The 26,968-nt window shown below is 36.6% G+C and overlaps 2 protein-coding genes across 2 annotated transcripts in view; one reads left to right on the top strand and one right to left on the bottom strand.

Annotated features, from left to right (window-relative positions):
• Nucleotides 1–23,647, bottom strand: part of LOC123659763 — a 44,084-nt gene extending 20,437 nt beyond the window's left edge. The window contains exons 1-2 of the mRNA XM_045594941.1: nucleotides 23,494–23,647; nucleotides 22,164–22,408 (exon numbers count right to left, since the gene is read on the bottom strand). Coding sequence (XP_045450897.1) covers nucleotides 22,164–22,408; nucleotides 23,494–23,647 — 399 coding nt within the window. The remainder of the gene's footprint in view (nucleotides 1–22,163; nucleotides 22,409–23,493) is intronic.
• A 1,154-nt stretch (nucleotides 23,648–24,801) lies between these two features.
• LOC123659762 (proteasome subunit alpha type-6-like) lies at nucleotides 24,802–26,807 on the top strand. The gene is made up of 5 exons (XM_045594940.1): nucleotides 24,802–24,991; nucleotides 25,119–25,295; nucleotides 26,045–26,200; nucleotides 26,344–26,617; nucleotides 26,699–26,807. Exons 1-5 carry the CDS (start codon nucleotides 24,916–24,918, stop codon nucleotides 26,754–26,756), a joined length of 741 nt encoding a protein of 246 aa, XP_045450896.1. The 5' UTR covers nucleotides 24,802–24,915; the 3' UTR covers nucleotides 26,757–26,807.
• Nucleotides 26,808–26,968: the final 161 nt, after the last annotated feature.

The following is a 26,968-nucleotide window of genomic DNA, read 5'->3' on the forward strand; positions in this document are numbered from 1 at the left end:
AGGTATGAAAAAAATAACATTGTTTACAGTTGACATTGAATAGTGGAAAGGCAGTTGGTAATTTATTTAATATAATATTAATTGTTCACAGGTGATTCTGCTTATGGGCAGAGATCCTACTTGATGACCCCATGTGCCAATCCTGAGCCTGGTTCTCCAGAGGAGCATTACAATACACTGCATAGTACAGCAAGGAATAGTGTTGAAAGGACAATCGGAATTTTAAAGGGCAGATTTAGATGTCTTCTGGTTCATAGAGTTTTACACTATGATCCAGAAATGGTGTCTAAAATCATTATTGCTTGCTGTATCTTGCACAATATTTGTAATCGCGCTGGATTACCAGTATTAGAGTTGCCACATAATTTGCAAGAAGAAGAAATTCGCGCAAATGAAGTGCTACAAAGCGAGGGTCATCACATAGAGCCGGCATCTCTAGGCGCCCTAGAACGTGGTCGGGCTTCCCGCCAGCAACTTATAAATATTTTATGGCGTGGGAGGCATTAAATAAAAGTGTAACCTGCTTTACTTATTATATATATATTATTATTTAAATATTATTACTTATAATTATTTAATTTTAACATTGTAATATTAGAGTACAAAATTAAATCATAGCTATTATTATTATTTTTTTATCAAAATAATGAAATAAAAATAATATGAAAATAAAATTGTATTATTAACTAACAAAAAAAAAACAAAAATCACTTAAATTTAATTCTACGTGTTAGAGCTAGGTATCAGGAGCTCTAAAATGTAGAATTGCTTTAAGTGATTGCTGTGTGACGTCGCGTATAATGTCACCGAGGCGATCTATTGCTGCCGCCATTATGATGGGACCTTGTGCATCGGCTTCCCGCGCCCGTGCTAAGGCCTCCTGAGACCGAGCTGAGGTAAGCTCTGCCTCAACACGTTGCTCTTCGATGGCTATAAACCTTTGGATAAGGCTTGCCATCTCGGAGCGACGCTGTGACGGGGGAGACCGTCGCAGAAGACGTCGGCGTCCCGCAGATACCCCTCCGCGAGGTGACGTCATTGCTGTGCGGCGGCGTTGTTGCGAGCTAGAAGTGGGTCTTTGTGTCGGTGTAGGCACGGATGAGCCCCTGCGCTGACTGGGGGAATCGAAACAAATGCGCCTTCGCGCGCCACCGACACTATCGCTTGGTATTGATGGCATTTCCCCTGCCTCTTCAACATTTCTGTCTCTTTCAGAGGGGGATACCTATAAATAAATAAGAAAAAACTGTTGAATATTGTCTAAATTTATAGATTAATATAATATTAAATATAATTATAAATCTCTGCCTAATAAACATGTATAAATTTACCATTTCAACTTCATCCTGTATCCGTACACCTTCAGACTCATCTGGTGGAGTAGAAATCGTTGGTGTCTGTAGATTTTCTGCTACTGTGTCTCCGACAACAACAACTACAGTTTCGTCCTAAAAATTAATCAATAGTTTTTAATACCGAAGTACCCAGTTTTTAATACCCGAATACATTGAGTAGACAATTAAATATCTAAAATTATTATTGACTTATATTTTACATAAGAGGAAGTGATAAGTTTTTTTTAAAGTAATTCAGGACCTTCTACAAGTGTAAAAATTTTGGTAATTACTGATGGATACTATTCCTACTATTCCTGGTGGATCAGGAATTTTCTAAAAACATAATTTAAGACACTGCTAGTATTTTAGATTATTAATTTTATAAATATTATATTAATTTTATGATATTAATTTAAATTCAATAAAAATATTACTCTCACATGAAACTGCCGCAAGATGCTTTCTGAGTGACTGCTAGTTTCAGTGCCTAGAGGGGGCTGAACAGCATTTCCTTGTTCCTACAAACAAAAAATAAAAATCAAATTAATTCTGACAATAAATTTTTATGATTAATAAACTATGGAAGCTGTTGTTGTAAAAGCTTAAATTTTGTTTATCAAGACATGTCTTATATACATACATGAAATGGATTGATTGCTAAATTCCTATCACCAGTAGCAAAACTCAGACCACCAGAAATGGTCAGAATTCTTTTCTCCAGATCTGACAGCTCCACCACGTCTACATCGACCCCACCACCTGTCCTCTGCATAGCAGTCTGTGCAATATTTGCCTTCCTTTTTGTGGCAGCTTTTTTATCTTTCCAGTACTATAAACAAAAAAGATAATCACATAGAAAGTTGACATTTACACATCTAAACAAACTTAAACATTATGCATATATTTGTACTAACACTACTATTAATTAGTTACATACCTTAGCCCACTGCTTCCACTCTTTTATGCACCCGTTGCCAACACTGTTTAACACCGTAGCTATTTCGGTCCAGCCATTTTGCATACGGGTCCTAGCATTCGCTGTACGGGCATGTCCAGTGGCAAGGTCTGATCTCACTTCCATGAATTCAATCAATTTCTCCAATTGTACTGAGGACGGTCCAGCGTTACGAGCCACTGCAAGCAAGTGTTTAGATTGTAAACCAACTTACATTAGAAAAAAATACTGGTACGTCGTACGAGAAACATAATATGTGATAGTAAAGTAATACTTACTTGTTCAATTTAGATTTTTTATGTTTACTATGCGATGCACAACAAGTTGGCACAACAGTATAACGTTTTGTTTAGGCAATACTGATTGACTGAACACATTATTAATGCACATGTTCCCAAGTTTCACAAAATATTTTAAGTGGTTTTCGTGGGTCGCTCGAATCGGCCCCATATCCAATTTAAAGTGTATACAAGTGTGGCACTTGACTTTCTAACATTTGATTTTATTTTATTTTATTTCTTATGACTAAGTTTAATGTGTTTCACATGTTTTGTTTGTTTTTGTTTACTCAACTCTATTTTAGATTTGACGTCGATTTTAATAAGTGTCATTTTTCGATTTGACGTAGAGCTAACTTTTTTATTAAGTGTCAATTTAATATGCAAAGACCACATTTACTAGAAACATTTTTACCTGTTTGTCGGCAATTTACTATTATTTTTAAGCAAATATACTCAAATGATTCATAAATACAACTGTGTATTCAAAAATGCTTATAACATAATTGTTATCAAAGAAATAGTCAATATTTACGAGACAAAAATATATCGATAGTGCAGATACGGCTCCGCCCATCCCTCAAAAACAGCCTTGCGAACAGCCGTGCGCTCACGCAGCCGAGAGATCGTCGGCGAGATAACAGAGCTTAGAGAATACGAAAAATAACGCCTTGAACTCAGCGAACGATGCGACGGCTGTGACATCCGTGATCACAGCGACGAGTACAGCCACAACACGTCGCTTAGAGAATTGCCTAGCAGGTCTTACGATTAGTGTCGAGTACCGGCTCCGTTACATCTGTTACACAAATATTTAGCAAGTCGTAGTAAACACGACGCTCGAGCCAAATCGAAACTATTTACCGTAAATACTCTTTTATACTGCACTTTATTGATCTGTACGAGCAATCTACTTAGTCGCTGATTAATCGTATTGTGTAAATCACGTGATACGACGATACGATACGATACACTGGACATAGACAGGGGTTTTTCTCCGTGTAGAAGAACGATCGGAGCTTAATCCATCACGCTGCTTCACTATACTTGGCGGATGAATTTCCTACTGTGAGTAACGATCGCTATCAGGTTTTTATGATTATAACCGGGACCGAGAGCTTAACGTGCTCTCCGAGGCACGGTGGGGGGATCCACCCTGTATTCCTAACCGAAAAGAAATATTTGTTAAAAATACAAATATCAGAAATCGAACCCGCAAACCGCCGGTGTTTAAGCGCGTACATGGCACATGAATCGTTACACCATAGCGGTTGTCAATAAATCACTCGCAGTGGTATAAATTTATCTATGATTTTTTTTATTATTTTTTTATTATTATTTTTTTACATTTTTTTTTTATTTTTTTATAATTTTTTTCTTTTTTTTTGTTAAAGTTATTTTATATAATTATATCTTACATTAATTTACTATAAAATACAAAAAGAATAAAAAAATTTATATCGTACGTTAGAACAAGAACCGGTCGGTGGACTCACGTCTCTGTTAGAGACATTAAGTAGTAACTTAAAGAATGATGTTGTTGAATAACGCCTTCCTAGATTTAAAAAAATTGCACGTTTTAGAAATAAAAAAGGACATGGGTTTCAAAAGCCCGTGGATGTATCTTAACTATATAAAATAAAAATAAAAATCACTCGCACTGGTAAAATTTGTAATACTTTTGTACTGTTAGAATCAGTTACGCTTTTGTTTTACTCTTAGAACGGTCAAAAAATTATAATGACGCAAGGTTCTAATGTAGAACTTTTAATTTTATGATATTCAGCTAAAATTAAAAAAATTAAAAAAGTTAGTCGTTTCACCACCATTTAAATAAGTATAACGATTCAAAAACCGATCATCATATTAAGAGTAGCACGCACATCGCTTACATGTTCTTCAGGATTCATACACTCTAGAGAAGGTATAAGATTTCAGAGATTTTAAAAATAAATCTTATTTGTATCTCTACTACAGACACGACTCCGAGTTTTACAGCTTTTGTTACACTTGGATACTTTCTGAGGGTAGGGGAAAATTAAAATTGGTTTAAGATTGAGTCAAACAGCCTGCAAGTGTCACTCTATTGGATAATAACCTCTTTACCAATTCAACACAACAACAGGCGGAAGTGACGGCTCCACTTGTTTCCGGCAGAAAATCAAAAAAAAAAACACCAAATATTTGTAAAAAAATAAGAATAGGTACAAATTATTCCCAGGGTAAGTAACTCAAGTATTGAACTTACGACCTTTAGGATTGAACGAATTCCTGTTATTTTTACAACAGAACGAAATAACATTGTGATTATTCTCTTGTTACGTTAGGCTACTATAAATACACACGTCTCCAATTATCTCAAACAAATTACTTCTGTGATTGAAATACACATATAGACAACCGACTCGAACATTAAAAAAGCATTAACACATCAATTACAGACAGTTATAAGTGCTGCGCAACTCACGAGAACGAGCAGCGTTCCCTTGACCACAATGCTGATAATTACCGAATTAGATGCTGTTAACTACTGCTGCTAACTGCTGTCGATGACCACGACGTCTCAGATGTTTAGTGTAAGTTCGATGTGAACGTGAGCTTGAAACGGTCACGAGCTCGGCGTTCACGCCTGCACGGTGCACGCTCAAATTACAATTATTAGACAATATTAAAGCTGGCGCCCTCGCCGCCGTGCACAAACAGGAACCGCTGAATCATCTCTTGCTTACGCAGGACGGACTTTACGAGGAATCAAAAAAAAGCTATTTCGTATTCGATGCAAAACAAAGTGCACAAGGAAGTTATTATAATTTCACATTCCGGAAATTTTGTCTAAATATGTTTTTCTTTAAAACTGAACAGTTCGTTAATATAAGTATTAAATTTTCGTAAACATTGGTAAAAAAAAAATCCCTTACAAGTTTGTCTATTAACACAGATTGTATCACGTACTACAGCTGTATCAAATATAAAGTAAACCCGTATAGGAGATAAACGAAGACCAAATAATTCTAAAATGTTTTTCGTAAGTGATTTCAATCCGCCAAACCTGCATTGGAGCAGCGTGGTGGATTAAGCTCTGATTCTTCCCCTACACGGGGAAAGAGGCATATGCCCAGTAGTGGGGATATTACAGGTTGAAGCGAAGTGATTTCAAAAGCATAACTGTAACTGATAAATATTTCAAGAGAGCTTCATCGACAGATACTTTTTATATGACGAATGTAATATTAGCGTCATTGAAAGTGGTTAATGATCTGCAAAAACACTTGGCACCGCAACGATCTCAAATCGGAGTGCGGTATCGCGGTCAATTTCGGAAAATTGACGAAATGGTGCAAATAGAATTACCGCGACACGCGTCCGTGAGCGAGGAGCAATCGCGCAACGAGGGCGAGCGGATAAATGAGTGTGAAGAATCGCGCGGGCGAGGACAGTCAGCCCACTGAGGCTAGGTAATGAGGGTCGTCGCCCTCGGACCACTGCATCACAGTGTCCTAGGCTGGTACACTTCGACCAGAACTGGAAGTCATCAACACTATCGTCGATACTGACGCTCTTAACAGTCTAACCGCTGGCATATCTTGAACTCGATGTAGTCTTTATGAGTTTCATGAAAAGTATTACATATATACTGTGTTACGGTAGTATGTTTGTTTACTACAAAACTAATATATTTCGTACGTTTATAGTGGCGGAGCACCTGCAGCGGGTCGGGGCACTGTTTACGCGCGTAAACAAAATATTGAGCGTGATGCAAGAGGTAAGCGTACTGAAACACAAACCTGATGAAGCTGCTCGGCCTCTTCCGGAACTGACTTACTGAGCGGGAGTGCAGGTGTGTACACGACGAATATCTACTAATTATCTGCTACGCATATCAATACTCAGTAGCAACTATTTTCGTAACAAATTAGTTTTTAACTACTTCAATAATTGTGTTTGCTCGCAAACGAAAAAAAAACCGACTTCAATTACATCGACAAGTAATACAACGTAGATCGACGAAAACATAGTCAAGCAACTACGCGTTATCAAAGATTAATCAAGAAGTGGTTATCAGATCTCGATAAAATTTATATGTGACCACATGATAATACATCAGCTTTCGATTAAATTAAAAATTATCAAAATCGGTACACCCAGTAAAAAGTTATTACGGATTTTCGAGAGTTTCCCTTGATTTCTCTGGGATCTCATCATCAGATCCTGGTTTCCTTATCACGGTACCAAACTAGGGATATCCCCTTTCTAACAAAAAAAGAATTATCAAAATCGGTACATCCAGTAGAAAGTTATGCGGTATAATACAACGTAGGTCGACGAAAAAAGCGTCAAGTAAAAACGCATTATTAGATATAACTCGAAAAGTAGTTGTTAGATCTCAAATAAATTTAAATGGGACCAATTGGCACACACCACCTTTCGATTAAAACAAACTTTGTCGAAATCGGTCTACCCGGTCAAAAGTTCTGATGTAACATACATAAAAAAAAAAAAAAAAAAAAAAAAAAAAATACAGTCGAATTGAGAACCTCCTCCTTTTTTGGAAGTCGGTTAAAAAAGGAGGAGGTTACTTAATTCGACCATATATATATATATATATTGATAATTATTGTTTTTTGTTGGAAAGGCGATATGGTAAAGCTTTAGATTAGGTAAAACCGAATTTCGGGACCGTGGGGGGATGGGGGGGGAGAGGGTGGGGAACGCTACCCCTGGTACCACTGTCACACCTCGGAACCCCATGATTATGGAGATATCCATGGTTAAAGTTTTGAGGTTAGAAGAAGAATTTCGAAAGTTAGAGGAACGCTTGGCTCCGGCGCTGCGGGAAGTGCAGCCCTTCCGCCCTTGCGTGCGAAAGCACGCTCACTCATGCTCCGTTCCGCAGCGGAGGCTGGTCGCCTTCGGCGACCAGCCTCAGCCGCTCCTCTACGCATTCGTTCGCGCGCTTTCGCACGGCGGGCGAGGGCTGCCCTCCCTCCGCGCCTCCGCGGCACAAAAAAAACACTCTAGGGGTAGGACAGACCAAGACCACGTGGACAGTGGGGTGCTCCGATTCGGTTTTGGGTATTTTTCGAATTTCTAAACCTATATTCTAGCACGCAATGTTACTAATTTTATTAGAATATTATGTCTGACGCGTTATTTTGTTTAAAAATGTCGATTTGTCAGTCGTTAAGCGTCAGTTCGTATCGTTTGTTGATCTTGCAATCGAGATCGTTTTTACGTAAATTTGATCGAAAATAAAATGTGAAAGTTGGTGAATGGAGCATATGAGTGCACTTCCCGCTGCACCGGAGTTAAGGTGGAGTCAGACACGGAGCTCTAAGGTATTGTAATATCTCTGAATCACGTAAAGTTAACCCCAAAACTTCAAACACGATATCTTCGAAACCACGGGGTTTACGCGAAACGCACACTACGGGGGGCTAAAAAACCCACCCTCCCCACCACCCTTTACCCTCCCACCCCCATTTCACCCCATAAATTGGAGGCCACTTAACTAACGAATGACCAATTCTTCTTCTAACCTCAAAACTTTAACCATCGATATCTCCATAACCATGGGGTTCCGAGGTGTGATAGTGGTACCAGGGGTAGTGTTCCCCACCCTCCCCTCCCCCATCCCCCCACGGTCCCGAAATTCGGTTTTACCTAATCTAGATCTTAGCCGGCGATATCCCAAGGGTGGTACTATGATAAGGAAACCAGGATCTGATGATGAAATCACAGAGAAATCGAGGGGAACCCTCGAAAATCGTAGTGACGACTTGTGCGTTTTTGTTAATTTTTTTCGTCTACTTACGTTGTATTACTTGTCGATGTAATTTAAATCGGTTTTTTCGTTTGCTAGCAAACACAATTATATTAAAGACATTCTACAACCTAAAAATACCTGTACTTTACATATACAAGCACTTCAATGCATTTTGTTTTACTTGATGTTCTATTTTCACTTAAAATTTATTAGGTACTATGGTAATGGTATGGTAAATAATATAACATACAGAACGCCACGCTCTGCAAAAGTAACTTTGTTAAGACATAATACTGCGCTGTAATTGATCATGTGTATACAAAGGAGTATTATAGATGTCACACCCAGATCAGGTAACTTGGCGCCAGCACGCGCTAGCGCCTAGCAACCGATCCACACATACATACGTACGTGTTATGTACATATGAGTTGCGACGTTGATCCGACTATTGAACTCCATTGTGTAAATAAAACAACACATACGGACTATACTTTAGTTTTTATCACACACTACCAATCGAAAAGTGAAATAGATTAATGTTTACAATCCAAAAGTAATAATACTAACTGTTTATTTAAAAAAAGAGCGTGCTTTAGACCACACGGCTGATGAGGTAGGGCACAGCAGGAATTTCCTGCTCAAAATATGGAGCAGCCCGACTGGGGAAGTACCTCGACCTTACAGAAGATCACAGCTAAATAATACTGCTTTCAAGCAGTGTTGTGTTCCTGTTGGTGAGTAAGGTGACCAGAGCTCCTGGGGGGGATTGGGGATTGGGTCGGCAACGCGCTTGCGATCCTTCTGGTGTTGCAGACGTCTATAAGCTACGGTAATCTCTTACCATCAGGTAAGCCGTACGTTTGTTTGCCGACCTAGTGATAAAAAAAAGACTGAAGTAAAACTAACGAAACGTCTCTCTTTCTATCTGCACTAACTCATATATATCTCCCTCTCAATCTCAGTTTGCATCACCACACTTTTTCTGATCACACCTTTCGTAACGCTCTCGTCACGCATTCACCAGCTTACCCCTCAAATCAAGCTTGCGTAAAAAAGTTTTACTTCAAAAACAAGAGTAGAACATATTCTACATACCCATCTGAGACAACGGGAGCTGGCTCAGATGCTCATCTGCTTGCCAGGACCGGTATCTTGGAGAACGCTGATTATCAGCCAGTCCAGTCTCATACATACATACAAAATCACGCCTCTTTCCCGTAGGGGTAGGCAGAGACCACTTCTTTTCACTTGCTACGATCCTTACATGCTTGTTTCGCTTCGTCCACTTTCATTATTCCTAAGAGTTAATTTGAGTGTGGAGTAGTCTGTCCCCCGGCTACCAGCTGATTGCATTATTATTATTTTTAAAAAAGAAATAAATAATCAAGTCTAAACGTATACAATATACATATATAAATGGTTCAATTACATTTAATTAGGCATATAATATGTATGCCTAATTGAAGGCAATTTTGAACCATCAAATGCTTTTGATAGACAGACGCATAAGGTTTATCGGTTGAGAAATTCAATACAACAGTTTTAGCGATTTCCGTCAAGTTACTTCATAAACAAAAAACGTTAACGCTGCGTAAGACATGACACGCAATAACGAAACACCTTCAAATTGTAAACGTTTTTATCGCATCGACACCTCTAGCGTTACAAAGTAGCGTGAACGTGTGGTGCGTACATTAAAAAATGTAACAATAATAATTCTGAATAGGTGCGCGACAAAAAACCGACGTAAACTATTAACAATGCGATTGAAATCAGTCGCCTGTGGGAAAAAATGTGAAAAAACTAATGGAGCGAGTTTTTGTAAGGAGCTTCAAGGCAACGACCCGCCGTCGACCACTCGATCGTACCAGCAAACAATGTTAGGACTCATCGTTACCGTCGCACGCGCTGTAATCACCTCGCAACTAACGCCCAATTTCAATATTCCAACTATCTCTGAATTGTTTCCTAGAGATTGAATTTGAACGTAAGCTCCATACAAGTATTTTCAAAAAATAATACATACCTTTTAAAATCAAAACATCCCAAACAACTAGTAAGAGAGTTGTAACGTGTACTCTCTTTAAAATAAAAAGACTTCAAATACATCCGCCTTATAGAGAAAGACTTCAGTATCAGTAGAACTACTGTGTGGCTACGGCAGTAAAGAATATAGCTACCCCGTCTTTCCCGTGGGTGTCGTAATAGGCGACTAAGGGATAACACAGTTCCACTACCACCTTGGAACTTAAAAAGCCGACCGATGGCGGGATAACCTTCAAAATGCTGGCTTTGAAATACCTACACAGGCCGAAGTCGTGCAACAGCGTCTAAGCTTTATAAAGGTGTTTGTATAAACGCGTCAAGCTCCGGATCTACTGGTTTGTGTTGAAGAATTATTTTTGTTTTAGATAGTCCCATTTTCCAGTAGCATGCATTCCATACAGGCAGAAAGGCACTGCCTACCTTGTCATGTTACTATAAATGATATATAAAACATGAACATAACATATTTTTGAAAAAGACATAACCCATAATTCAGTTTAAATACGCTTTAAATGAAAAACCCGCCGTCATACTATATGTTTTATCAGCGCTTCGCGCGAATCGACGACGGGCCTTTTATGAAACTTCTGCCTATAATCGCTTAACAAATGTTAGCAATGACAGTAAGACATTATATAATCCTACAATTTTATAATGTCGCGCGCGTCATATGGAATACGAACAAAGTATTGTGTTTTTTACATTGGTCGGTTTAACAACGAAATTAGGCACAGCCTAAGTATAACCTGTCAAATTAAATTGTCTTGAATTTGATACCGTTTGTACTAATAATTATGATTTCTGACATAGTCGTATAATCGCATCCGCCGAATCATTCCACAGAGTAATATTATGACAATTCATTTTGAATTTTTCGTTTGTGCGTTTTCGTTAGGTATTAGTGAAAATATTAATTATTAGTGATAGATAAGTTAACTTGTCAAATATGTAACGGAGATGTGTGTTTGATGAAAGTAAATAGTGCATCCAAATTCAGCACGTTCGATTTTACAGATAAATTAAAAATTCTTCAGGCGTATCGATTTAACATATAAATAACAATGCGGTTATAATTTTTCATTTATTAATAAATAAACAAGTACTTTCATTAAGCATACAATTTCGTAACTAATTAATAGTGTTATCAATGATTTCCTATGTTTGACACAAACGAAATTATCAGAGTGTCGGCCTTATGAGGTCACAGTCTATCCAGTAACTGATTTGTTTCATAAGTATCAGTTGGTTGCTGCACGTGTATTTGTATGCCTGCATTATTATTAGTATAAATTTACTTTACGTGTCCAATAATTTACTTGTATGTTCTTGAAATTATCTGAAAGCCTCTATTCCCAACAAAATCGAAATAAATTTTGAAAAAATTGCGAAAAAGTAGGTGCAGTGTGGTTGTTCATATTTTTTTTTACTGCCTACCTTGTTTTTGAATATCATATCAAAAATTGACTGCTCCAGCGGGGTTCGAACCCGCGTCTCCGACTGACCGTGTCGGCGCTCTAGCCAATTAAGCTATGGAACGATGTACCCGCTAGAGCGAAATTTCTGATATGATGATTTTTATTTTCGGTTTAAGCGAACCGTGGCGCCGTCTATAGTGAGTTCTTTACAGAGACCCGTAACTATTCAAAGTTTCATATTACAATGAAAATCTTTGACAGGAGACGACACCATGCTATTTTTAATATGTACGATTTTATTTTTGTGTTACCCACACATTAGGAATTCTAAACATTTTTGAATATCATATCAAAAATTGACCGCTCCAGCGGGGTTCGAACCCGCGTCTCCGACTGACCGTGTCGGCGCTCTAGCCAATTAAGCTATGGAACGATGTACCCGCTAGAGCGAAATTTCTGATATGATGATTTTTATTTTCGGTTTAAGCGAACCGTGGCGCCGTCTATAGTGAGTTCTTTACAGAGACCCGTAACTATTCAAAGTTTCATATTACAATGAAAATCTTTGACAGGAGACGACACCATGCTATTTTTAATATGTACGATTTTATTTTTGTGTTACCCACACATTAGGAATTCTAAACATTTTTGAATATCATATCAAAAATTGACCGCTCCAGCGGGGTTCGAACCCGCGTCTCCGACTGACCGTGTCGGCGCTCTAGCCAATTAAGCTATGGAACGATGTACCCGCTAGAGCGAAATTTCTGATATGATGATTTTTATTTTCGGTTTAAGCGAACCGTGGCGCCGTCTATAGTGAGTTCTTTACAGAGACCCGTAACTATTCAAAGTTTCATATTACAATGAAAATCTTTGAAAGGAGACGACACCATGCTATTTTTAATATGTACGATTTTATTTTTGTGTTACCCACACATTAGGAATTCTAAACATTTTTGAATATCATATCAAAAATTGACCGCTGGAGCGGTCTACTACCATCACCTGGATATGTCACACGGCAGAGCGCAGTAACAAAGTACTCGTCAGATATCGATCAAATTTACATCGGACCACGTGACAAGCACCACCTTCGATTTAAAAAAATCATCGAAATCGGTCACCCATTAAAAAGTGATGTGATAACACATAAAAAAATACAGTGGAATTGAGAAACTGCTCCTTTTTTAAGTCGGTTAAAACAACGTGCAGTAGAGAGGCACCGGCGGTTGATTGAACGCACTGCAGTCAAGTCGAGGACGCAAACTTACAAACAAAAACATTCAATAGTGAGAACGCCCAACAATGACACTTGCGTTATAACACCACTCAATGCAGTGCTGTGAGAAGATCTTGCGCGATAAACGACAATTTACATCATGTTCGGCCTTCCAAGTGTCGAGAATGGGTAATGAAATGCCAACGAACCTTTGACAGATAATAGAGTTGGGCCAAACAACCTTTTAATAAGGGGTCATCTATAAATTATGTCACACGGTAAGGGGGTAGGTGGTTCACGAAGTGTGACAAGGGATAGAGGGGTCTGAAATTTTGTGTTATCTCATTTCAAAATATAATAGATATATGTAATTGGTACTTTAATGGAAATAAAAAGTGACGATACTGTTGGTTTCATTTAATAAATAAGAATTTATAAGGGTAAAATTGCAAAATATGTGACGTCACACTAGGTAGTGACACTAGGGTCTCTAAAAGTGACCATCTGCGATAAGCACGGGGGAGGGAGTCAATGTTTAGAAACATATTTTAATTATTAATGTGTAGATATTTGTATGTAAGTTTATTACAATGTAACTGCACCACCTACCCGATCTTCAAATAAATAGTATTCAATCCTAGTTCGGGTTGTCTGGAAGAAATGGCTAACTAGCCATAAGACCGCCTCTTGTACTACACATTCTTAAGTTGTCTGTATTATTATTATTTTATATTTGCATATTGTGGTGTACAATAACGAGTAAATAATTAAATAAATATTTTCAGATATGCTATTATTATGATAGTGTGGTCTGCTGGTTGAACGAACTAATCATTATTAACTTACCGGATATAAAATATGCTTTTCGCGTTAGATTGTTTATCAACGCAGTCATTAAAACAAGCTCTGCTATAATATAAACAAACAAGCTAGAAACGTTTCCTTAAACAAAAGAAACAGTGTTGTTCTTTTTTTTATATATATTTTACTAGCCGACCTCGCAAACGTTGTTTTGCTATATATGTTATTAGCCACCTTAATCTCCCTTATAACTTAGGGGTATGAAATATAGATGTTGGCCGATTCTCAGAACTACCTGATATACACACAAAATTTCATAAAAATTGGTCCAGCCGTTTCGGAGGAGTATGTTAACTAACATCGTGACACGAGAATTTTATATATATTTTATTATTTATGCAGTTGTATTTCGTGAAGTTGTTAGAACACAACAATACTCGTAATTACAAAAATTTAGTCATTAAAGTTTTTTAATAATTTTACTAACCATTGTTGTTTTAAATAAAAATTCATTAAGTTGTTATAATTCGAATAACAATATTGCAAATAATTGTGTTTGCTCGCAAACGAAAAAAAACCGACTTCAATTACATCGACGAGTAATACAACGTAGATCGACGAAAAAATACTCAAGTAACTGCGCGTTATCAAAGATTACTCAAAAAGTAGTTATCAGATCTCAATGAAATTTATATCTGACCACATGACAAACATCAGCTTTCGATTAAATTAAAAATTATTAAAATCGGTACACCCAGTAAAAAGTTATTGCGGATTTTCGAGAGTTTCCCTCGATTTCTCTGAGATCCCATCATCAGATCCTGGTTTTCTTATCATGGTACCAAACTAGGGATATCCCCTTTCCAACAAAAAAAAGAATTATCAAAATCGGTATATCCAGTAAAAAGTTATTGCGGATTTTCAAGAGTTTCCTTCGATTTCTCTGGGATCCCATCATCAGATCCTGGTTTCCATATCATGGTACTAAACTAGGTATATCCCCTTTCTAACAAAAAAAGAATTATTCAATCGGTACATCCAGTAGAAAGTTATGCGGTATAATACAACGCAGGTCGACGAAAAAAGCGTCAAGTAAAAACGCATTATTAGATATAGCTCGAAAAGTAGTTGTTAGATCTCAAATAAATTTAAATGGGACCAATTGGCACACACCACCTTTCGATTAAAAGAAAATTTGTCGAAATCGCTCCACCCAGTCAAAAGTTCTGATGTAACATACATTAAAAAAAAAAAAAAAAAATACAGTCGAATTGAGAACCTCCTCCTTTTTTGGAAGTCGGTTAAAAAGGTAAAAACTTTTTTAAAAAATTAACTTAAATATTTAAAAGTTTATTTTTGACGCATTAATTTCATCTGAACTTTTAAAGAGACCTTTGCTTCGGCAATATGTTAAAGGTTCAATTACCAATCCAACGTCTTAAGCAATTACAATACACGCAGGCTTCCGACATTGAACATAATGACTTACGACTGTTATGATGATTAAAAATAACGACGACCATTATCAAAACATACGAGTATTTCCTTAACTCATAATAACGTAGTTATAGGACTCCGTGTGCACATTAAGGCGGAAAATGCCAAGCGCGAAACTCAGGAAAGACTAGACAAATTATAGCCGAAAGGGAGAAAGTAAATTTGGCAGAAAATTGAAATTTTTCCGAGAAAGTAACGAATAAATAAACTTCAGACGTCATCAATTTCGCAGAACAGGACATCTGCCGGCTTTATTAATAAAAACGACAAATGCTTGTCCTGGTTTTATTGTGCGGTTGAGACAAGGATGTTTTTAGTGTTTCATTTACTTGTTGAAAGCGACCGCGTTAAGTAAGCGTGCGAGCGGTTGCGGGTTGCGAGTTACGACCGCTGCGCTAATGAGTGTTCCGGGAACGTGTTTTTAACTATCTGATTACTTCATGTATAAACAACAGCTATTTAGAGATTTATTATTTTGAAATACAGAATAAATAAAACCTTCTCACACAAATTAAAAAACAATTCTTAAATTTATACCAAATATACAAACTTTTGTGTCCCAATTTTTAATTTGTATATTGTCTATCTACGATATCTTACTTGCCTTTATCTTTGGTATTTACTAATTATTTCAATATTTCGCAGTTTACGATCGTATTATGTTAAATAAACGTACTCGTAATACAAGGTGGTAACAATTTCCCCTTGTGTCAAATTGAGAGGAACAGTTTCAAATCATACAAAAACTCTTAATTAATTTTTATACCGTTATAATTACTAAAATAAAATTTTTATTCTTTGGAAAATTACACTTTAGATCCTCCAATTTTACGCTACACTACATAGTAGATATTTAGTAGGTACCTACAAACGGTAGAGATAAGAACTTTCAACGCATTTGTTCTAGGTATTTACGAGAATAAAATTTTGGTAAAAAAACTCACCAAAGGCAATTTAGGCGAAGGAACAATTGTTAAAGTGCAAAGTCAATCGACAACTAACACATATGAATCTCTCGAATATTAATATTCAAATAGCTTTGTGTTCTAAATTTAAATCCGTAAACGGGTACGACTCTCCAGTTTCCAGATTTAAAATAAGTTATTACTAAACATTTTTGAATATCATATCAAAAATTGACCGCTCCAGCGGGGTTCGAACCCGCGCCTCCGACATACCGTGTCGGCGCTCTAGCCAATTAAGCTATGGAACGATGCACCCGCTCGAGCGAAATTTTCGATATGATAATTTTTAATTTCGGTTTAAAGCGAACCGTGGCGCCGTCTATAGTGAGCTCTTTACAGAAACCCGTAACTATTCAAAGTTTCATATTACAATGAAAATCTTTGACAGGAGACGACACCGTGCTATTTTTAATATCTAAGATTTTTTTTTTTTTTTTTTTTTTTTTTTTTTTTTTTTATTTTTTTTTTTTTGTGTTACCCACATTAGGAATTCTAAACATTTTTGAATATCATATCAAAAATTGACCGCTCCAGCGGGGTTCGAACCCGCGCCTCCGACATACCGTGTCGGCGCTCTAGCCAATTAAGCTATGGAACGATGCACCCGCTCGAGCGAAATTTTCGATATGATAATTTTTAATTTCGGTTTAAAGCGAACCGTGGCGCCGTCTATAGTGAGCTCTTTACAGAAACCCGTAACTATTCAAAGTTTCATATTACAATGAAAATCTTTGACAGGAGACGACACCGTGCTATTTTTAATATCTAAGATTTTTTTTTTTTTTTTTTTATTTTTTTTTGTGTTACCCACATTAGGAATTCTAAACATTTTTGAATATCATATCAAAAATTATTACGTTATAATTAAGTTATTACTATTAAGAGTGTATGCTACCTCAAATTGCTTATTTTTCACTCGGCAGGATATCCGTATCTTCCAAACCACTGAATATTTAAGTTTGAAATTTATGTATGGTAAAGTTCAGGACATGAACTATCTTTCATATGTTTCGAAAACACGATTCCATAAAATTTTCTCGATACAAAAAAATCGCAAAGTTACCTCTATTTTTGTATTAAAACCTTAATATCTCAGTAAATATAGAAGTTATGGACTTGAGATTAAGCATGATAATTGAAATAAGTATGAAGAACATTTTGCACGATGAACAACCAAGCGCTCTCAATTCTCATGTGTTTTTAATACGGGTGAAATCTGAATTCGAGCTGAGGTAGTGTAGCCCCTTAATAACGAAGAGTTCAGCGGGGTGTAGTTAATTAACCGCGGCACCTGCCCTGAATGGTAACGTGTTTATTTTGAACATGTTATTTTTACAATTTATGCAAATCTACCGCTCATGTCACGTCCACTCGCTCGGAATAGATATTATCGACCGCAATAACAAATAGTCAGTTGACATAATTTATTGACAAGCAGAATTTTTTCGCTTTTTGAATATGCTTGGTAAAAATATAACGCGAATAAACACTTTTATAATAATTTTTTTCGCCCATGCCGGGGTTTGCACACACGAAAACCTTTAAAAATTGTACTATTAAAACTACATTTTATCAAAAATGCAAAGTTAAGTGCCAAAATTGTGAATTAAAAGTTTTTTTGACTGCACTATTAAGCGCATTATATCTGATTTCCTCATGATAAACATAATTGATAAATAATAATCAACACCTCTCATATAACGGCGACAGTAGGAAGAGGGGGATGTGGCGGAGTCTAGAAAGACACCAAACAAACAGAAGCGCCCAGACAACATCTATAGGCCTCGTACAAATTGTTTCACGAGTGGAATGGAACCAGCGACCGTTAAACAGGCTATTGCTGTGACCACTGAGACCAGTCTAATACAAGCTACGAACACGAAACAGTGCCGACTTTATGACTGAATATCAATTAACGGCAATAAGATAAGACGCCGTCTCCACTCACTACGACAAGCGCACTCGAGCCACACGACTCTCTCCCGATAATTATGTTATCACATGAATCGTTGACTCTCGATTTATTGCGATTGCGGCACTCGTTTACTTTGAAATCGATACGTAATGTTTTGAGTGCATTTTATGGAATAATTCTACATGAGTTTTCTGAGACGCATTGCACTTGTTCTGCAGTGTCCTCAATTTCACATTTAGATAAGTTTCGATATAAATTAGTTGCATTATTTTTGTCTGAATCTTGAAAAACAAGGTGGCTTTCAGATCGACCGATTTCGTTTCAAAATTTACAGGTCATCACTAACATACCTTAGCGATAACCTGTAAATTTTTGTTAAAATTGTATCTGAAGTATTTTTAATTTATACTAAATGGTCGCGCGGTTTCACTTACGTTAATTCGTATGGTTATGAATCTGCTTGTATAAATCGTAACGTAATGCCTAACAGGAAGGAAGCAATTCATTATATAATTTGGATTAATGGATTTTGATAGTGCAAAAAATTAATGATTTCGCCGATATTATGTAGAACGTAAAAGACCTACAAGGCCTTTGTTATAGTAACAATTAGACTTTCGGGACTTAAAAAATATCAACATTGCAGTGTACTAATTATTAGATTTTTGATTTTTGCATAAACGAGTCTTGATGATATGTTGCTGATTTGACTCAACTTATATAAAGAACCGCTTGTAACAAAGGGTATTCATTCTTTGGATTGAATTTTATCAAGAACTATTTAACTGTAAGAACTACGACAAACAAGTTGGTTGCTGTAAAAATAAATGTCATTGAATGTGAGAGGATACTTATATAATGTAAACTATAAAAAAATGTGCCTCCAAAATACTCTTACATAAATCAAGCTTCGGTGGAAATCAATCGAGCCGGGAAACCGAGCTCTTAAATCAGCAAAATTCTTGCAAAGAGAATAAAGTATGATTGCAAGAGCCGGAAAACGTGACGGTTCGATTACCTTTTTACCTTTGATACGTGTCACTTCGACGGTAGTTATAGTTCTCGGTATTGAAAGAAAACTTGCTCAGTACTCCGAAGTAATGACTTTTTTGCAAAACATTTTAAAATCGATTTCCAGCCAATTCCGTATTTCATATCGTAACGTAATTTAAATAGTTCGTGTGCCCTCTACGTGTAGAACAATTACCGGAGTGTATTTAATTAAGCTATTAATTTATCGCACGCGACGACGTAATGACCTTTAGGAACCTTTTTGTTGATGATTTCAATTTTAATTAAGGGTAAAGGAATTTGGTTGTTGTACTAAAAAAATAATCGCTGCTTTGTATTATGAATGAAGGCCCGCTTTAGCGTTTAAAGTATATCCCATGAACAGTCATACAGTGGTAGAGACATGTTTGCAGATAAGAAACTTGGCAAATCTCCAAAGAGTTGCGCACATTAAGCTCAATTTCAAAAGATTTCTGTCCAACAATGGACCTCTATCAGACGCGCTTCAGCCTGTAATATCCCACTACTGGGCATAGGCCTCTTTCCCAATGTAGGAGAAGGATCAGAGCTTAATCCACCACGCTGCTCCAATGCGGGTTGGCGGATATATTCCCTACTATGAGTAACGATCGCTATCAGGTGTACATGATAACAACCGGGACCGACGGCTTAACGTGCTCTACGAGGCACGGTGGGGAGACCCACAAGGACTGCACAAACACCCAGACCACGGCAAACACCTGTATGGCCAATACAAATGCTTGTCATGTGCGGGGATCGAACCCGCAACCGCCAGCGCAACCGGTACAATCCATGGCTGTAACCGTTGCGCCAACGCGGCGTCATCAGACAGTACATATCTAATATATAAAATTCTCGTGTCGCGGTGTTTGTAGTTAAACTCCTCCGAAACGGCTTGACCGAATCTCATGAAATTTTGTGTGCATATCGGGTAGGTCTGATAATCGAACAACATCTATTTTTCATTCCCCTAAATGTTAAGGGTAGTCTACCCCTATTTTTTTTTTAATTTTTAGATAAATTATTTAATTATTTATTTTATTATGATTTGGCGTTGAAAAATACATACAACCCTAAATTTTTACCCTTCTACCACCAACCCCTATTTTTAAATAGCGTAGCGGCAAGACAACGTTTGCCGAGTCAGCAAGTAAACCTATATTTACTATGTCTGGGTACATTGTAAACTACGAAGTGTTCGCATGTTGCGAGCTCATACGGAACAACGACTGACCTTTAGCATTCCATTCATTATTATTATATTGTTATAAAATATTATTTACCTTAAACACGAAATAATGTGTCGGCTCTTTATCTTTCATCTGATTAAACAACATTTGACAATATTGATTATATTATATTCGTAGGCATGTTATATCTGGGTTAATATGACACTGACCGGACTTTAGTTTTTTAACCGATTTCAAAAAAGGAGGAGATGACTCAATTTGACCATTTTTTTATGTATGTTCGGGGATAACTTCTTTGTTTATTATCCGATTTTGATAATTCTTTTTTTTGTTGAAAGAGATAGAGAGAAATGAGATATCCCAAGTGTTGTGACATATAAGGAAACCAGGATCTGATGATGGGATCCCAGAGAAATCGAAGGAAACCGTCGAAAATCGTATTGACGACTAGTGTGTTTGTTAATTTTTTTCGTCTACTTACGTTGTATTACTTGTCGATGTAATTGAAGTCGGTTTTTTTCGTTTGCGAGTAAACACAACTGTTCGATGTTGTCGTACATAATTTTGTAGATAATACACAAGATTTATATAACCAAATTAATTTTTTAGTTCATACATAGTCAACTATTGTACGATCTACGAAAATAAACAATAAGACAGCCGTGTGTAATTTGTATGTATCGTGACTAACGGCTTTCAATGTCCCGTACATTTCGATTTTTGACACTACAGCGATAACATTTTGACGCCTCGATCTTTGTAAATATTTGTTAAAATTTCATCTCTGGCTTGAAAGGTCAGAGATAGGATTGAGTTTTCCTGTATTACGTCTACTGCTGATCGAGAGAGTTTATACTATTTACTATACTTGGGTATTTTACTATGAATAAAAAAAAAAGACCGATGTCGTATATTTTGAAATAGAATAAAATAGAGAACATTTCATAGAGATATCGCAGATGTTCACAAACAATGACAGCGACTTTCCATCAAGTAATTTACGTATGTGCAGTCGCGCTTGTTACACGCTGTGGTTTCCTACGAATCTAATAGCAACGCTACTCTAAGTTATTTCTACATGTTGAGTGATAGTTTATCAACTGTCAACAGCAATAAAAGTGCTGTTCTATGAATGATTATTTATCTGTGCGTGTTGTCTTTGTCTGTGTTTTATGAGTTCTGTTCTTTGATGTTTCATTTCAGTGTAACAGACTCAATAAAATATTTGTTTCAAAGAACTTGTTTTGCTTTTTTCACGAAGAATGTTCCTCTTATCTTTTTATCCTTAATCTTTTTATAGGACAAATAAAAAAAAACTAGCTTTTTCATACAACAAACAAGCGCACGGCCCTCCTGATGGTAAGCGAATACCGCAGCATATAGACGGCTTTAACACTAGGAACACTGCTAGAGCGTTACCGATCCGAACTCCTTACCCTCTTCTGGTGCTCTGGCTACCTTACTCACGAGAACTCAACACTTGAGAACAGTGTTATTAAACTGCGATCTTCGATCGAAGTCGAGCTGGTCCAAATTTTGATCAACTTATTTCTTGCTGTGCCCTACTTCAGTAAATTATTCCTTACTCCGGGATAGGGTAATGTTCTGGATAACGTATAGGGCAGTAATATTTGACATTGTTATTTACCTGTGATCTTCTGTACGGATGAGGCACTTCCTCAGTCAGGCCGTTTCATATCTTGACCAAGATAGTTTTTGCTTTACCCTATCTTAAAATTACTCACCATTTTCGCGAGCATGGTGTCCATTTGCGGCTGGTGCGCGGCGGTGAGCAGGTGTCGGATGCGCGCCGCGTTGGCCACGCACTGCGCCATGCAGCGCTGCAGCGCGGCCGCCTGGCGCACCAGCGCGGCGGACAGCGGCGCGCCGTCGCTTGAAGCGCTGCGCAGCACCGACTCCAGCACGTGCGCGTGCTGGGACACGTAGTCCAGGCAGCGCCGCAGCTCTACTGCGTCACGCTGTTGTCGGTCTGGGGAGGCGACGACACTTCAGTTTGCATTTTTTATATAGGACTAGGTCGGCGAACAGAGGTACGGTCCACATGCTGGTAAGCAGTCACCGTAGCTTATAGACGCCTGCAACACCAGAAACATCACAAGCACGTCGCCGATCCAACCCCCGACGCTCCCCAGGACCTCAAGCTACCTTACTCAACAAAAGAACACAATAATACTTAAGAGCATTGCTATTTAGCTGTCATCTTCTGTAAGGTTGAGGTACTTCCCCAGACAGGCTGTTCCAGATTTTGAGCAGGATCTTACTGTGCCCTACCTCAATAAATTTATTATGATAATAACCAACGGGCGACTGATGACAAAAAATACCCAAAACCCATAAAAAGTTAGAGCATCAGTGAAGTCAAAATTGAAGTAGGAGCTATGGTTGGAATAGCGGTTTCTGGGTTTCTTAACATATCTTTAATTCCTTCTTTAAGGAGTTTAAAATACCTTTCATTCATTAATAAATAATACGACAAACACTGGAGACTTAGCACTTAAATTTAATTAAATGTTTTACTTGTATTATTTTTTAAAATTTTTATGCTTACAAACAATAAGTTGATAAAAAGAGACAAAAATTTTTAAAATACTTTTACTACTTTTTATTAATATAATTGGATATTTTTATTGTCCTTAAAATTATGAAAGAATACTACACAATAAAATTTTTTGCTAATTTTTAACAAAATCCTAAACTATTTTAGTATAACTAAAGCTTATATGTAATTCAATACTAGGCTTGTAAGTAATGTTAATTATAAATAAAAAAAATTCTTCAAGCGAATATGCATGCATAAACAATTAAAAATATAAAATTAATAACTGCTCTACTCAAAATGAAAACAAAAATTAAATTCTATCCAGCAACTAATAATAAATAATCAATAGTTATATTAAATCAAAACTTTTTGTGTATACTATCTAAACAAGTTTAGTAACGGTATTAAAGATAAAGTTAATTATCGAACACGTCCTAAGCGTATAAAACCTCTTTTTTAATTCAAAATTTTAAAAACCGCGATCATAAAATTAATTTTCCGTTTCACATGTTTACCATGAAAATCATAGATTCTTTGTGTCCTCCTCTGATACTTCTCTTCTTGGAGCTGTCTATCGGCTTGAGCTTGCTTCTCTCTGGCTTCTAGGACTTCCAGGAAAGAAGAAAATAGAGATTTCTTCTCGTTTGTATTTGTAACGGTTTCTTGCATCTTTGCGTTTTAAATTTACGGTTGATTTAATGATAGAGGTGGTCGACAACTAGACTAATGCTTTAAAGAAATTGTTCTGCTGGTTTATTTAATTCATGAAAGGTCTGTTAACTGAGAAAGACTAAACTAAACTAAAACTAAATTTAAAATCACACAACCACTCACAAATGTACACAGACAACAACTGACAAGTTGACACTTGACAGCAATGACAGCTTGATATTCTTCCCAACCAGTTGATAAAGGCCGCGTTCCACTGAGCGTCCGCAACGCCCGTGGTGCCCATTCTATCGTTTCACCTAAGGCCCGTAGCCTGTGGCCGTGACGATCGCTCGACGTCATAGATGACGTCACTGTTCGTGACCACATCGCCGTGCAAAACGTGGCAGGAATTTTAAAATGCAACTGTCAATATCAAATTGTCATTTGATTCTGCAAAAATGCAACAATAAATTCCCAGAAATCCATGTTGGATTAAGTTTTACTCCAATACATGCGAAATATTCACTCACAACCCCCACAGATGCCTGTTTTCACCATAAGGCCATACTACGAGCACACATCTGACACCTGACAGTTTACAGAGCCTTAATATATGTTCCATTTATAAAATTCGTTAACAACGTCCGCGGAGTTTTTTACGTTAATGGAATGGCAAATGGCAATTTCAGCGATCGTGATCGATGACGTTGTGGTCCTTAGGTGGAACGCGCCCAAAGTCATAGGTGTATTCTACTCGTATTATAGATAGGTTCAAGTTTTCTTTTTTTCTACAAATTTATTTAATTGTACCTGTTAAATAAAAGTTTGCTAAAATATTAAAATATATCAAAATCAAATTATTATTTCAAACGTAATAATTGTATTCAAAGTTGTAATATAAGATATTAAAGGCTAACTCGATTAAATCAAAGTTGTTTATTAAAATAATTGTAGTAATATTAATTAATTTAATATTTCTTAAGGGAAGTTTATAACTTTATGTTTATACATTAATAAGGCAGTAAAATTTCTTTCTATGCATAAAAAAATAGCTCTTCTTGATATTCATTATACTAACATATTATTGGTTGTAATACGTTAGACTAAAGATTCATGCTCCCCTATTGGCCACAATGTTGTTGCATCAGTTATAGAGAACATACCCATCATGAGTGTATAAAATTGAAATATCGTAGCGTTTCTGTCAATCATTGTGCGGCTGTCAAATTTCAGCATTATAATTTACAAAGTATTTAAATATTAGATTTTAAAGTAATCCTATTAAAATGGCCCGTGAAAGTAGTGCAGGATTCGATAGACATATTACTATTTTTTCGCCGGAAGGAAGATTGTATCAAGTCGGTAGGTTAACGCTACAATATAACTTAACAAAGTTGGTGTGTTCTAATCCTGCTATTTATTTTGCTATTATGTAGATATTATGACTTGACTTACGGGAATAAAAGTACATTGCTTTTTCTTTTTACAGAATACGCTTTAAAAGCTATCAATCAAGGTGGCCTAACATCGGTGGCGCTACGAGGCGCGGACACCGCTGTAGTAGCTGCTCAACGCAAGGTTCCTGATCGCCTGCTGGACCCTGCGTCGGTCACTCATCTTTTCCGCCTGACAGACCGCATAGGATGTGTCATGACTGGCATGACTGGTAGTATTTTATTTTTTAATCATGTTATTATTTTTTCAGTCGTTAATTAGTATATGCTAATCATCCGTCTCAGTTCAATTAAAAAATTATCCAATATTGGAAAAGAAATATGTAATTTATTTTATTTACTTACACATAGAAGATTCAATTGTATTCTCGATAGACTAGCTCAATGGTGCAGTTTGTAGTGGCCCTGCTTTCTGTTCTGCAGCATGCAGGTTCAATTTCCGCCTGAGTCTGGGTGTAATATTTGTATTTATATATTTATACAAGCTGTGCCCGTGACTTTGTCCATGTTGAATTTAACAAAAAAGTTATTGTTCTGTGTGCAGAGTTATAAAATAAATAAATTTCTAAAATAAAAGTAGCCTAAGTCACTCCTTGTTACATCAGCTATCTGCCAGTGAAAGTCCTGTCAAAATCGATCCAGCCAATTCATAGATTAGCTGGAACAAACAGACAGACAAAAATTCTAAAAATGTTATTTTGGTATATGTACCGTCTATACATCCATATGCATTTAGTATAAAGCGGTCATTTTAATATTACAAACAGACACTCCAATTTCCTATTATTTCCATGTATATTTATCAAAAAAAAGTTATAATAGTCGACTGTAACCTGCAACACAAGCATTAAGTTACTTACCACCTATGGTACAGACGACCATGTGTATGTTATATTTTTTATTTAACTGTAATTTTTGATTACTCGAATAATGGATAAAGAATGTAAATAAATTGTTACAGCCGACAGTAGGTCTCAGGTACAGAGGGCGCGATATGAAGCTGCAAACTGGACCTACAAGTACGGCACAGATATCCCTGTGCACATCCTGTGCCGACGCATCGCTGACATCTCACAAGTGTACACTCAGAACGCTGAGATGAGACCTCTTGGCTGTAGTAAGTTATGATGCTACATGCTTTTCATATGCTAAAAGCTAAACTAATATCTATCTGCTTTCGAAAAATTTCTGTTTATCTTGTTTAAGTAAATCTTATAAAAATTGCAATTACTTTTTATAATGTATATATATTTTTTAAAGGCATGATGCTGATTGCATATGATGATGAGACTGGCCCCAATGTTTACAAAACTGACCCATCTGGCTACTACTGCTCATACAAGGCAGTGGCTGCCGGCTCAAAGGCAACGGATGCTAATGCTTACCTCGAAAAGAAACTCAAGAAGCGTGGAGATTTGTCATCTGATGATGTTGTACAACTGGCCATCTCATGTCTCTCACAAGTACTCTCGGTGGACTTTAAGTCTTCAGAAATTGAGGTTGGAGTGGTCACAAAGGATGATCCCAAGTTCAAGTATGGTTTTTAAATTATAACTAGCAAGTAACAATAAAATTTGAAATGAAATTTGTTTTTAAATAATTTTTTGTTTTCCAGGGTGCTATCAGAAACTGAAATTGACAGACACTTGACTGCGATAGCAGAGAAGGATTAAAGGAATATGAATATAATTGCTAATAATTTTTAATAAAAAATGTGTTTACAATAATGTTTTATTTAATATCCTTGTAAATACTACAACTTGTTCTAACTTTGACATATAACAAGACACTAAAGTATTTAATTAAGAATAAACCAGATAGCTACATCTTGAATATAATATAAAAGTTTTTTGAGTTTATTGAAGTTAACTCCTTATAAGTCGAT

Source organism: Melitaea cinxia, chromosome 14 (genome assembly GCF_905220565.1).
Source record: "Melitaea cinxia chromosome 14, ilMelCinx1.1, whole genome shotgun sequence".
Lineage (NCBI taxonomy): Eukaryota > Metazoa > Arthropoda > Insecta > Lepidoptera > Nymphalidae > Melitaea > Melitaea cinxia.

Excerpts from the sequence above, each read along its gene's own strand:
- LOC123659762 (XM_045594940.1), top strand. The coding sequence starts at position 24,916 with ATGGCCCGTGAAAGTAGTGCAGGATTCGATAGACATATTACTATTTTT. Across the intron at positions 25,296-26,044 it reads TGTCATGACTGGCATGACTG|CCGACAGTAGGTCTCAGGTA; the intron begins GTAGTATTTTAT and ends AAATTGTTACAG. Across the intron at positions 26,201-26,343 it reads GATGAGACCTCTTGGCTGTA|GCATGATGCTGATTGCATAT; the intron begins GTAAGTTATGAT and ends TATTTTTTAAAG.